This window comes from Poecilia reticulata, chromosome 9, assembly GCF_904066995.2.
Source record: "Poecilia reticulata chromosome 9, P_reticulata-male-v2, whole genome shotgun sequence".
Classification (NCBI taxonomy): domain Eukaryota; kingdom Metazoa; phylum Chordata; class Actinopteri; order Cyprinodontiformes; family Poeciliidae; genus Poecilia; species Poecilia reticulata.
The window spans coordinates 1,636,756-1,650,037 of NC_088838.1; the positions used below are offsets into that span (position 1 = coordinate 1,636,756).

At 38.3% G+C, this 13,282-nt stretch overlaps 1 protein-coding gene across 21 annotated transcripts in view; it reads right to left on the minus strand.

Annotated features, from left to right (window-relative positions):
• Nucleotides 1–13,282, minus strand: part of pdzd2 (PDZ domain containing 2) — a 211,657-nt gene that overhangs the window by 103,541 nt on the left and 94,834 nt on the right. For 17 of the 21 annotated variants that reach the window (XR_014089132.1, XR_014089131.1, XR_014089133.1 and 14 more), the window contains 3 exons: nucleotides 10,568–10,687; nucleotides 9,493–9,607; nucleotides 451–524 (listed from right to left, as the gene is read on the minus strand). Coding sequence is in view for 18 of the 21 variants with exons in the window: in XM_081611182.1 (XP_081467308.1) it covers nucleotides 451–524; nucleotides 9,493–9,607; nucleotides 10,568–10,687 (309 nt within the window). In the remaining 3 variants the exon portion in view is untranslated. Of the gene's footprint in view, nucleotides 1–124; nucleotides 243–450; nucleotides 525–3,240; nucleotides 3,337–9,492; nucleotides 9,608–10,567; nucleotides 10,688–13,282 lie in introns of those variants that run through there. The other 4 variants (XM_081611194.1, XM_081611192.1, XM_081611195.1 and 1 more) reach the window with 4 other exon arrangements.

The following is a 13,282-nucleotide window of genomic DNA, read 5'->3' on the forward strand; positions in this document are numbered from 1 at the left end:
CCAAGCTTTATGGGACGAGTTTTCCTGATATATGAACATTTAGCACAACTCAATGTGAACATTTGCGGTTCACATTGAGCTAAGGAGGCAGATTAAACGTGGTGGAATTAAGCTTGACTCTTACCTTGATGAATTCCCCAAAGAAACATGGATCCTCACAAGGGTTGATATAAATGTCCACACGGGTGAGCCTGTATCCAGTTTGAGTGAAAGCAGGCACACGCGATTCGTGCCGAGGTAAACTTCAGAGATCAAGCAGCGACAACGTGAGAGGTGCCAGAGCGGTGTGATAAACCCATCTTTCTTTTAGAAATAATTCTGCCCTAAGTTTACAGTGCATTTTACTTAAAAACAAAATAAGCTTTGTTTTGGGGGAAGCATTATTGAAAAGAATCAACTGGTTTAATATTTGTTCAGAAAATCTAAAATAATTGTAAACATGAAGCTCACCTTGAAGGTCTGGATGGCCCGTTGGTGTGTGAGTCCTTGGAGAGATTCTCCATTTACCTCCAAAATTTCATCTCCTGTTCAAAGAGTAGTGTAGTCAGAACAAGATAAGAACTTAAAGTGGGAATGTCAAAAAAGATCATTCTTTTAAAAAAAAATCATGAAACTAGATGAAGATTACCGTATTTTCCGGACTATAAGCCGCGACTTTTTTCCTAAGCTTTGAACCATGAGGCTTATAGTCCGGTGCGGACTTTATGTGGATTTTCTGTCAACCACCAGGGGGCTCTTTAGCAGGAAGTGAATCATTGGAAGTCAAAATTGGAAATAAAAGAAGCGCCCATTAAAACGGAATTAGGTTTTAATAGGGAATTGAAATTTGAGAATGTTGTTGATCAGTTAAATAGGGAAAAAGAAGTTTTGTTTTTTTTAAATAATACTGGGAACATGAGAATTTGAGGTATAGATATTAGGATCCAGTAGATGGCAGTAGTGCAACAATAATGGATGCAAGCTGCCTTTGAAAGATTTTTTTGATTTTTAACAAAACATTTATTGTACAATAATTTAACGATAAACTGTTACATAATCAGATAAAAGAAACTAAATAACAACAAATATTTACATCAGCAGCTTGTTATATATTAGTTCTTCCTGATCAGAAATGGTGCACAATACATTCTTAAAACCCCACAGTTGTAAAAAAAAACTATTTAAATCCCCAGTGGCTCTGTGGAAGCAAAACTCCAATCTCAACCTGGCCTTGATGTTACACTTCCACAGAGCCACAGCATCAAGTTGAGGTCCAGTCTGCAATTTGTTGCGTCGAGTTATATAAATAGACATTTTGGCCTCTGCAATTAAATAATTTAAAATACGGGATTTAAAACTAGTGGCTTGACTGTACTGCACACCGTAGATAAAAACAGAATTGGTAAAAATCACACCAAAAAGGCTAAAAAATCTTGTTAAAATTTTTTTTAAAAACAGTCAACCGTACACAATCCATAAAAACATGAAAAACACTCTCAGACAAACTGCAAAAAGGACACTCATTTAAAACCCCAGGGCTGATGACAGATGAAAACGAGTTCGTAGCGATGGTGCCATGAAGTATCCTCCACTGAAGGTCACCAGTCCTTTTCTTTATTGGAGGCTAGTACAAAGTCCTCCACTGTGGTTTTTGTCCTCCAAGTTTGTCACTCCAGACACTGCTGGGCCTTTTGTTGAGAGTTCTCTTGTTAAAGATCTTTGTACAGTGTTTGTACAGTACTTTTGGACCAGTTTTACATACCGTATTTTCCGCACTATAAGGCACACCTAAAAACCTTCAATTTCCTCAAACGCCGACAGTGCGCCTTATAATCCGGTGCGCCTTGTATATCGACCAATATTGAGCCACAACAGGTCTAGCAACTACAGTAAATCAGTGACCATTATAAACACCCTTATTTTCATTAACAGTTATAAGCCTTCCATTAATGGAGTCTATCAGTTTCTTGATCTGTTGACTATATTTTCTGCACCAGCAATCACAGCCTCCCAGACACTGCTCAGACATGTGAACTGTTTTCCTTCACCATAAATCTCCTGTTTAGAAGGACCCACAAGTTTTTGATGGGGTTTAAGTCTGGTATGGAAGGGTGCCAGTTCATTAATCTTTTGTCTGTAAGGCTTTTACTGATGCATGCGATCAGTAAATGCATGCATTTACTCCTCTAAAAAGGTGCAAGCTTTTTCCAGTACCACTGCTTGAAGAAAGTGTCTTCTAAAAACTGGCAGCAGGTTTGGGAGTTGATTTTGAGTCCATCTTCAACCCAAAAAGGTCCAACTAGCTCATCTTTAATAATACCAGCCCATACCAGTACCTGCCAAGGGCGTAGGAACAAGTCTGTCGTTGGGGGGGGGGACGCATATCGGAAACCTGACAGATCAGTAAATATCTTGAGCAGAAATGTCAGAAGCTATTGTGCCATCAACACGTGAGTAATGCATTACTCTAATCTCACCCTTGTTTCAGTAACAAGTAATCTAACACGTTACTATTTACAATCCAATAATCAGATTAAAGTTATGCATCCACATAGCATAATGACTGTCATTCCAGGATGAACACCAGATTCTGATATATTTTATTGGTCAAAAGACATTTGATTGTTGGTCAAAATGCATTGATATAAGTTCACTGCCAATTGAACAGGTTCTGCCTCTTTTTAAAACCAAAGTAAAAAAATCATAAAACAGGACTCAGCAGTTTTAAACTCAATACATCACTTTGACCAACAAAAATAAAATCTAAAAAACAAATGTTGTTCTTCTTGAACAACTCTATATCAGTGCAACAGTTTGATCTACAAAATAAATAAAAATGATACTTTTCATATCTAACAGACCTTTAGCTCCTCACTGTTAACTCAGTCTCACTTTCCAGCCCTGCATTCAGTAACTTACCAAACATGAGCCATAAAAACACTGAGGCAAAAAGCCTATTTTTTTTTCTCCCGTCATTTTCAGCCACAAACCACAAATGGTCAGTATGATCAGGTGTTGCTCACTTTAAATAATAAAAAGGCTCATTTTGTTGCTGTCTCAGTCTCATTCTGATCAAATAAAACATTATGGCTAGAGTAGCTAACTTTTAGACAAAGTTAGCAGTAAAATATTGGACATGTGACTATTCCAGAATTAAAACGGCTTAACCAAAAAGATTTAGTTCTATTTATGAAGGTAAACTGACAACAAGATGTTATAACCGAGCGATATTCATGGCAAAATTCCTGACAGATCATTTACCTCATTCAGACGGAGTTTGTCTGCTGTTGCCTTTACTCTGAGCCGTTCAGAGGGGGAGGAAGCGCTTTGCTGTATGCCCTGTTGTGCGCCTTCAAAATAAAAGCACGCGAGTGAAAGATTTTAAAATTCTTCGCAACTACGGTGAAATTATTGGGGGGGACGAATGTGACTGTCTCTAATATTGGGGGGGGGGACATGTCTCCCCCCCCCCGCTTCCTACGCCTATGCCTGCCTCCACCTTCCTGACATCTGACGTGATGTGGAGCTCTGTGCCCATAACTGATCCAGCCACGAGCTCATCCATCTGGTCAGATCTGTCTTGGCGTTTCAACTTGTCTTGTTCAGTGGTGGTCGGGTTTCAGCCTTCCTTACTTTGGCCATGTCTCTGGAGCTCTGAACATCTTGTACTTCTGGGAACTCCAGCTAGGTTGCAGTTCTGGAAAATGACAGCCCAGGAAGATGATGGGTTCATGGCAGCTTTACGTTTGATTATTCTCAGATCTTTGGCAGTTGTCTTTTTTTTTTCTCAACTTGTTTCCTGCGACCCTGTTGACTATTTGCAGCAAAATGTTTGATGGTTCTGTGATCCCGCCCAAATATCTTAGCAATTTCAAGAGTGCTGCTTCCCTCTGAAAGACTTTTTACAATTTTGGACTTTTCAGAGTTACTTAAATCTCTTTGGCCCATTTTGCCTGAGGCAAAAAAGCTGCCTAATAATTATGTATACCTTTATTTAGGGTGTTGATCTTCTTAGGCCCCACCCTCCCTCAATAAAGAAATACATATCAGCTTATATATTCAATAAGCATTCAAGTTTATACAGCTTGGAGTTGGAAAATATTCATAAAAATGATGATATGGTCAAAACTAAAACTTGCCAAATAATTTTGAACACAGTGTATTCAGAAATTTGCTAAAAAAAATCCTAATGTTTAAAAATATTCTCAAAATTTTGAAACATCTCAAAATGGGCAATCACATTCCGTAATTGCCTAAATTTCACAATCCAACATAGTCTAAGCTTATTTCTAAATAAAATAAAAACTGCCCTTGTTGCTTATAATATAGAGTAATTAACCCAGGGGGGCGCTTAAATCTGAATATTTCTTGTGCTATGTAGGTAGGATGGATTTGAATAGCATTCCAAATTTCAAGATGTTCCACCAAACAGAGTGGGAGCTGCTACTGCTACCGTTAGTTGCAAGTTTTATGAATAGTAACGGCATGACCAATATTATGTCCTACAGGTGACACTTTGACATCAATGAAAATACAAAAACAATTAAAACTCATAAGTGTAATACTGTGTACCATAGATTAACACAGGACGAAAAATGGGATTTTCGACAGCTATTGACACCTTGTTCTGGCGTGCTCATGTAGATTGAGGGCTTTCGGCAAGAGGTTTTTGTCAGAGTCGAACACTGCCAAAAATGGTCGAAAACCCTGTGTGTCCGTGTTCCCCTAACTTCCCCCTCTCCCTGTGCCTAGCAGAGGTTTTTGTATTTAAATGAAGTTGCTGAGTGCCATGCAAATGCAAATCAACTGTTGAGCGCCGCCTATTGACTCTCATTCATTTTGTAGCTATCCCTTTTTATACCTTCTGTTCACCATAAAGAAGTATGTTTGGAGAAAGAATATTAAAACAATCTATCTTATCCCTTAAAATATATATTGCATGTGTGTTAGGAGCACTGAAAAACTTAGTTTTGGTTGAATTGATTATATAAAAGAAGAATATGCATGATTACATACAATAGACTTTTGTGAAACGTGATCTTACTTTGACATTCCTCCTATCTGAAAATTTATCTTGTGATGGGAGGAATTGCACAACTTAATCAAAAATAAAAATAAAAAACATGTTCCAGAGTGGTTCATTGTACATAAAGTATTTTTTGTGAATAATATTCAAACTAATGTTAATGTTCACTGATTGCTTTAAAGACCCAGAGTCATGCTATATTGGAGTGGTAGTGGTCATTCCACATCACAATACAGGACTTAAGAAACTACAGATTTTTCAGTATTCAGTTGCTTAACTCTCAAGTTTAAATTGAAGAACAAAATGGTTGAAAGTAATACCTTCTGATAGAGTATAAAGATTTGTATTCTTTTTTTATAGTTTTGTTAGTTAAGCACTAAATATAGAATCATATTCTGTATAAACTAGCAGTTCTCAACGTGGGCGGTAACCCCCCCCCCAGGGGGAGTTCAGAGGCTGGCGGACATTTTTACAAAAGGGGGGCGCTGGGATGCCTTTGGGGGGCGTTTGGTTGAAGGTAAACTTTACACCTTAAATGCACAACACTGCCAGTTTAGACTTTGAGCAACTTGGTAAAACTGTATTGTGTAACATTAAATCATGCTTGGCGGTGGCAATTTGTATTCTTCTGTATCGATGGCAGCTCTTCTTCTATTCAGTGTTTGTAGCTTCATGGCTCCGCTCCGCATCAGTTCAGCGTTACACCGGCTGATGACGCTGCTGTGATTCACTTTGTCTGGTATTTATGTAGGCTGATGTATTAAAAAGTGTTTTATTTCCGTTTGAAAGCTGTCCGCTTCCATGGAAGGACAACAGAAAATCGCTCTTATAAACATATAATTACTAAAATCACGATACCCTCACTTTGTATCCCTCTGAAAAATGAACCCATTTAAATAAAGAAATAAAGATATCCCTCCATGGGTGATGCCACGATAGAGAGCGTTCATTTTATAGCGTTAACACCGGTGCTGTAAGTGGTCCGGTATGAAACGGGTGTGATAGAACAACGGTACCACAGCACTTTTAAATTTCAATAATCAGAATGCAGAAATTGTTTCCGTTGCTTTAAAAGGTTTATGTCGGTCTGCCTTTTCCCCATCGATATGTTTCCCAACTGCCCTGCACCTTAGGGAATTTAAATTAAAAAAACGCGGCGCACATTGCGCAAAATTCTGAAACATGAGAAGCGGGCAAAGCGGAGCGACGAACTAGATGTGAATTATGGCATAAAAACAGAGAATCCAAGGCTGAACAGTGAAAAATCAACACATGATGTGAAACACATCATGACGACTAGGAGGCGCAGCAGGTGATGAGTGAAAATTACTGGTGGTCAATAAACGATAAAATAAATCTAGCAACAGAAAAGAAACTAAAGTGGACATAGCAATAAACCAAGAGAGGATAATACTAATCAAATGAAACTAAATGGAAATGAATGTAGAACAAAATGCAAGAATAAACTAAGAAACTAAAGTAAATACGGAGGAATAAACTGGTATGGCAAGACCTTTTGATCAATAATTAATACAGAGGACTGTATGGCAAGAATAAACAGACACTATTTCCAGATAAAAGGTAAAATAATATTGTTGAAGTGCCATGGGTAGGGCCGCAACTACACATTATTCAGGTGGATGCGAAAACATAAATCGGCGACCCACCACGCAGGAGCGTTAGGGCAAAACTCGCTACATTTACCCCGTTATGTGCGCAAGATGAAGGGGCGTAAGGCGCGCGCGCCGATTCAAAACATCTACAATAATGATAGTAACATTAATAATAAAATAATTGTCAGTGCAAAGTAGCCTACAAATTTTTTGGTGGGGGGCGGTGAGGGACCTGGATAAAGGCTAGGGGGGCGCTGGCCCAAAAAAGGTTGAGAAACACTGGTATAAACTAAAAAGGAGACAGCTCAAAGTAGAATTGAGTAAATAAACATATATACATCTAAAAACATTTTAGCAATTATAATAAAAATATACTGTCACGTAACTTTTGAAAAAATAACTTTTAGAATAGATTTTTTTCTGTCAACTTTCATTTAACACTCCAGCCCAGTTGGTGGCAGTAATGCGCTTTCATAGTCGGTCAAGCAGCCGCTATTAAACTCCAGAGGAAGATTTGCACTGGTGGTAACGAGTGCTAACTGCCTACACCCAACATGAACGAAAATACCTGTGCGTTGTGTGAAATGGTGGGAAAAGTCTTATTTCACGGAGTTACCTTTTCAGTATCGTCTTGAAATTAAGCAATGTTCCGGCGGAAAACAACAGATGACACCGCGGCGGTCCAACAAGACCGAACTCACGGTAAGAAAGCTTATATAAATAGCACGTGGAGCAAGGCCAGTTGCTTTGTTTGTTTCTTGCAGAAAGCGGTCTGTCGTTTTCTTAATGCCGAAACAAGTGTTGGGTGAGATTTTGCATTGTAATCTCTATTACATGTGATGTTCTGAACTCTTAAAAATACTCGCATCTTCTTTGATTTTTTCATACCTGAAAAATGGCCAAGCCGTACCAGACAGACCTCAGACCACGGTGCCGAGACGATCTTACGGAGTCCACCAGGACAAAGAGAAATTCAGTAAGTTATGATTTCACATTTAGTGATTAGTGAACACTCGCATATTTGCAAGGAAAACTGATCTTCCCGTTATTTTATTTATTTTGTTGTAACGCAGTACAGCAAGGCAGAGAACGCAGTAGAGATTTACAAAATCGCGGACGGAGGACGGATATGAGGACGAAGTCATGAAGTCGGTATGTATAATCACTGCGTTGATTCCCAACTGTTTAATGGTTGGTTGAGAATATCCATCCATCCATTTTCTTTCACCCTTGTCCCTCAGTGGGGTCGGGAGGGTTGCTGGTGCCCATCTCCAGCTAACGTTCCGGGCGAGAGGCAGGATACACCCTGGACAGGTCGCCAGTCTGTCGCAGGGAATCGAACCCAGAACCTTCTTGCAACAGCTCTACCAACTGCGCCACTGTGCAGCCCGTGGTTGAGAATAATTTTAACTTATTTACTTTTTTGAGAAAGCGATATATTTGCTACAATATTTTTTTAATTTTACATTTATTTCCACAGACTCCACAGAATGGGAGTCACATTTGTGTCAATCAGACTCTTCAGGAACGTTCTGATGTCCATGATAAGGACAAAGATGCAACTGTGTGAGTATCTACTATTTTAGAATGTTGATGATATTTTATGCTTCAATATTGTTTATGTACATAATGTAATTATGCTATGTATTGACAATGCACAAAAATGGTTTCCAGCTGCATCCAGGACCTACTGCCAGTCATCCGGATGTAGCTAAAGAAAGAAGCAGATAAGACATCTAGAGATGTCACAATTCCTTGAATGATCAAAGTACTGTGATTTATTAAAATCCATCAAAGCTAATTATCTGCCTCAGAGTTTGTTAAACTATGTTTTACTATGTATTACCAACTTTTAATTCTTTTTTTCTTCCTATTGTTTCCAAGTGTTTTCTCTTTTTCATTAAAGTTTTTATTTTTTGTAAGAATGTATTAATGTGTTTTTTGTTTGTTTGTTTTAATGTCTTATGTGTGCATACTAAGCTGGAAGTTGTCAAACAATTTCACTGTAGCTCATAATGATTGTCTGTTCTGTGTTAACAGCTGATGGAGGAAGGCAGAGAGTACTGGCAGCAGAGGAGGTGGCATTCTGGGAGTATGGCAGCTATGAGGTGGTGTCAGGATGGACCCCAAGTTTCTCCAACCAGGAGCTCAGTGACATCAGGACTACATTACAGGAAGAGACGTCAGGTCCACGCTACAGGAGAGATGTTGAGCCTGTCCTGAACGCAGCATAATGTTTGGACAAAAAAACACTGCCACATGGTTCAGAAATGGACAAGCATTTATGTCTTATTTTGTGTGCAAACAGTAAAAAAAATTAAATGAAATAAAGAAAAAAACTTCTTTGTCTCTTTTATGTTCCTCATATATGAACATGTTGCATATAAGCAATATCAAATGAATATATTTTAATACAGCATTTATTTTTTATATAGATTTTTTAAAATACAGCATTAAATATTTTAACTGGGGTGGGGTTTATTTATAAAGACATAAGTCCTATCCAATGGACACACATCAACCAACCAATCACATGTCAATGATGAACTCTGATGTCATTGTCCAATGACTAAGAATCTACGTGGGTCTGCTGAAGCGCCTTTGCATATGCTAGGCTATTCGTATGCTAAGTAGAGTCATTAACATCTCTCACCAGCCCGTTCCCCGCACCGCCACCCCCCCCTCCAAGGATTCCACAATCGACAGATTTCGACTCCCTTGAGTGAAAATGTAAACTGTCGATTGCTGTCGATATCTGTTGCTGACTAGCTGCGTTTGCGTCAGACTACAGGGTCAAAAATCCCACATTTAATCCTGTGTAACTTGAACTGTTTTGTGAATGCAGAGACATCCAGAATAAGAAGGAATAGTTACCCTCTTTCAGTCGCCCGTCAGCTGCAGCAGCTCCGTGAGGAAAAATTGTTTTGACAAAAATGCCCATCTGGCCACGTGCTGAGTCCTGCCCACCAACGATACTGAACCCAAGGCCCTGGGCATGGAACATCACAGTAAATGCCAAAAAGAAATTCTGTATTCATACTCTAACTTACTCTCACCTCTGCACGATAACTTTACCTGACATTGCATTGTACACATCAGACCTCAGTACTATCATTACATTTCATTCTCCCAGGTTCGTACAGCGCAATCTAACTGTTGGAGCCTCTGTTCTTCACCTGCTCATGTTTATCCTCAGAGCATCATTTGCAAATCCAAAGTGTTGTTTTCATGGGAAGCAGAACTGACAAACTGCTGAAATGTTGAAAGCGTTTTAGCTTTGACTAAACACCTTAATTAGTCTCTTGTTTGTCAGGAAGAAAGGTCTATTTCTTCTGAAAGTCTGCATGATGTTAGGAAAAACAAACCAGCCAGAAGCGGAAACATACAGGCTACATGTAATAGAGGATTGAAATTCCAAATCACCCTCATCTTTCACTGGGAACTAGAGCTTGTGTCAAACTCAAGCCACATGCAATGTGTAAAATGACCAACCACAGCTATTTCTTTGACCCTCTAGACCACAGAGGACCCCAGAAATAGAGCTCCAAGATAACAGTTCTGTATAAAATATTTAATCAATTATTTTTATTATTGCATGGGGCCAAATAACATAAATTTGAAAAGATGTGAAATATTATCTAATCTTATGAGGTTCAAACTGAATGCAGATATTCAGTTTGTTAATATTTTAACAGTTTAATAGATAATTTTATCCATACATTCTGCTACAACCGGACTTTGAGAACATTCATGATCTTAATGTGACTTCAAGCCGCATCAAGATAGGTGACTGCATAATTCATGAAATGATTTTGCAGTTGCAGATGTTCAATATGACTGTGTTTAAAAAAAACTCGCACACAATATTAAAAAGACTCCACAAGTAGAGCTTCCCTACAGACAACCTCTGGGCTTTAGATATGCATATGTGTCAAAGGAGAGCACTCACCTTCCCCTGGCCTTTCATCAGCACTATGCTGGAGATAATAGACGACTGTGCCAGTTGCCATGGAGATTCTACTTGAACAGTGCTCATGGAGCGGGCTGATTTCTTAATTATCTGATGTTCCTAGAATAGAGATAAACATACAAAATCACCAACTTTCAGATAAATTAATACAGTAACGGCCCCTTTCTTCTGACTGTTTTTATTGGGATATACTCTATTCTACGTGACATACTTCTCTCTCCCATTTTTCTCTTTATCATTAGATGGGGATGCAATATCTATATATTTAACACCTAAACTTCACATGGTTAACACTTAAACTTCATGTTAATCTGTTTTTTTTTAAGATAATACAATGTCAGGACCAAATGATGAGTAAATCTGGAAGACACAGGAAGCTCCAGAAATAAACACAATTTTTAAAATACTTTTAAAGTGTTTTTTGTCAGCTGATTTAAAGCAGCACCTGCACTTTCTGTGACCGATAAGAAGGGCTTCCCTTCTTCCTCCCATCCTCTCCACCTTCTACAAAGGAACCATTGAGAGACTGCTGACCAGCTGTATCTCCATCTGGTCTGCAACCTCCAAGGATTCAGACTGGAAGTCTCTGCTAAGAGTGGTGAAGACAGCGAAGAGGATCATTGGGACTGCACTCCCCCCTCTCCAGAATATTGCACAGATGCTGCTTGGCCAGAGCAAACCAGATCCTCTCTGATTCCAACCATCCTCTCCATGTTCTGTTCATCCGGTACCACACAGCATTTGTTGTAGAATAGCCAGGCTGTCTGAAAAATTATTATTTGTATAACTTTTTCCATTCTGTATTTTCTCAGACTACTTTTCATTCGTGCAGTGTCTGCAGGATCCATGTACATACCTCGGCCAAGCCCTGCAAGCACCTAGTGTAAAATGCCATTTTCAATAGATCAGAAACAACCGAGCCACTTTTCCCCGAACGCGGAAGCTGACATGCAAAGAGCCCATTATGTGTTTCTGTTACTCCCCCCTCCCCACTTTTCACTCGCACGCGGCGCTCCAAGATATGCGCAGTGATTTTCTCTGAGCGGCAGAAGATGTCTGTCTAATCATCAGTAATAGAATAGCGCTGCATAAATAATAAGAAATCCGATGGCCACAGCTAACACAGCAGCGCTTCGCTTTCACAGACGGTGGGGACTACGTCTAACTTTTTTCATTACTTAGCCACTTAGCTAAGTAGCCCAGCTAAGTAGCTCCTTTAAGAAAGCTTACATTTCTCAACGTTAAACTTTGTTGACATGATGTTAGCAAAGCTAGCTGTACAGAGACACATAAGCATTTGTGATGAAAAAAAGTTGTCACTCACTATGCTGAATTATTGTGCGGAGGTGTTTACTGACTTGGGATATGGGATAACGCTGTGTCCAAAAGTCTGCAATATTGTGAAGTGACATTCAGGAACAGTCAGATTCTTCTGAATGGCCCTTTACTTATTAGATAGGACTGGAGTGTCACTTAGAGCCGTTGTTCTATCAGATTACCATACACTGTCAGAATAGCATACATGCAGTGAGTACCAGGCCTGTGCAGAGACCACTTAAGGGGGAGGTGCTCAAAAAAAAGGGCCCATCTAACTGCATTCTAGGACAGAATATTAACAGCCTCTCAGCTTTCAGAGTTTAATAAACTGATAAATTACAAAAATGTGAGATATACAATCAAAGCTAACGAACATTTCTATATAGAGCATACAACTATGCATATGCAAGATATTTTATTAGTAATTTCTTTCTGCAGGTCTATTTTGTTATAGGAAAGTATTGCAATATTCAAACCAGCAATTTAGCAAGATATGTAAATCAGAGCTGGACCACCAGACATATTTTGTCTTTACAGAATTACACTATTAAAAATATAAACAAGGGCACAGTGAAACCTTTTAGTGACTGTAATAAAAAGAACTGCTTGTTTGCTGCACTTGCAGTTGAGATGAAGATGGTCCATTCAGGAAAGCAGAGCTGCATCAAACTTTAACGTGGAACTGCAGAAAAATGGAAAAAACACAACAACAAAAAACAAAAGCAAATATTGAATTGTTAATGCATGTCACCATGAGAAAAGCCTACTGAGTTTTGCTTAAAAAAAATTTAAATAACACATTTTTGACTCATGAAGTTAACTTTTTTTGCAAAACAAACCTATTTGCGCTTGTCAGAAATCTTTTGTTAATATTCTAAGTTTTTATTTGGGACTCAAAGTTTTGCTTGAGATTCTCACATGACGTCTTGAGCAGGGCCCAAAATCACAAAAGATTTCTGATGTGTGAAAATAAAAGTTTGTTTGGCAAATAACTTTTTAAGTTCAGAAGACAAAAATTAGTTATTTAATTTTAAAAAGTTTTTTAAACAAAACGATTTGTTTTTTAAAAAAGAAATCATTACAATTCCAAAAGTTTTGATTACAATTTTATTTTACTTAACTGAGGTTAGTTTTTTTCTCCATTGAATAATTGGGAAACAAATTTAACTTCATACTCTGCGAACCAGAAACTAAACTTACTTAAAGTCTGGGTTGAGTTTTTTTCCCTTCATTAATGACAAACTTTTATTACATACATTATATCTATCATGGTAATTCAGGGTGAGTTATTTTTAATTCTAAATGAATATCCTTGTTGGACTTTTATTTCAGTGTTATTCTCCTTCAAGATACATTTACCTAATGCCAGAATAAATT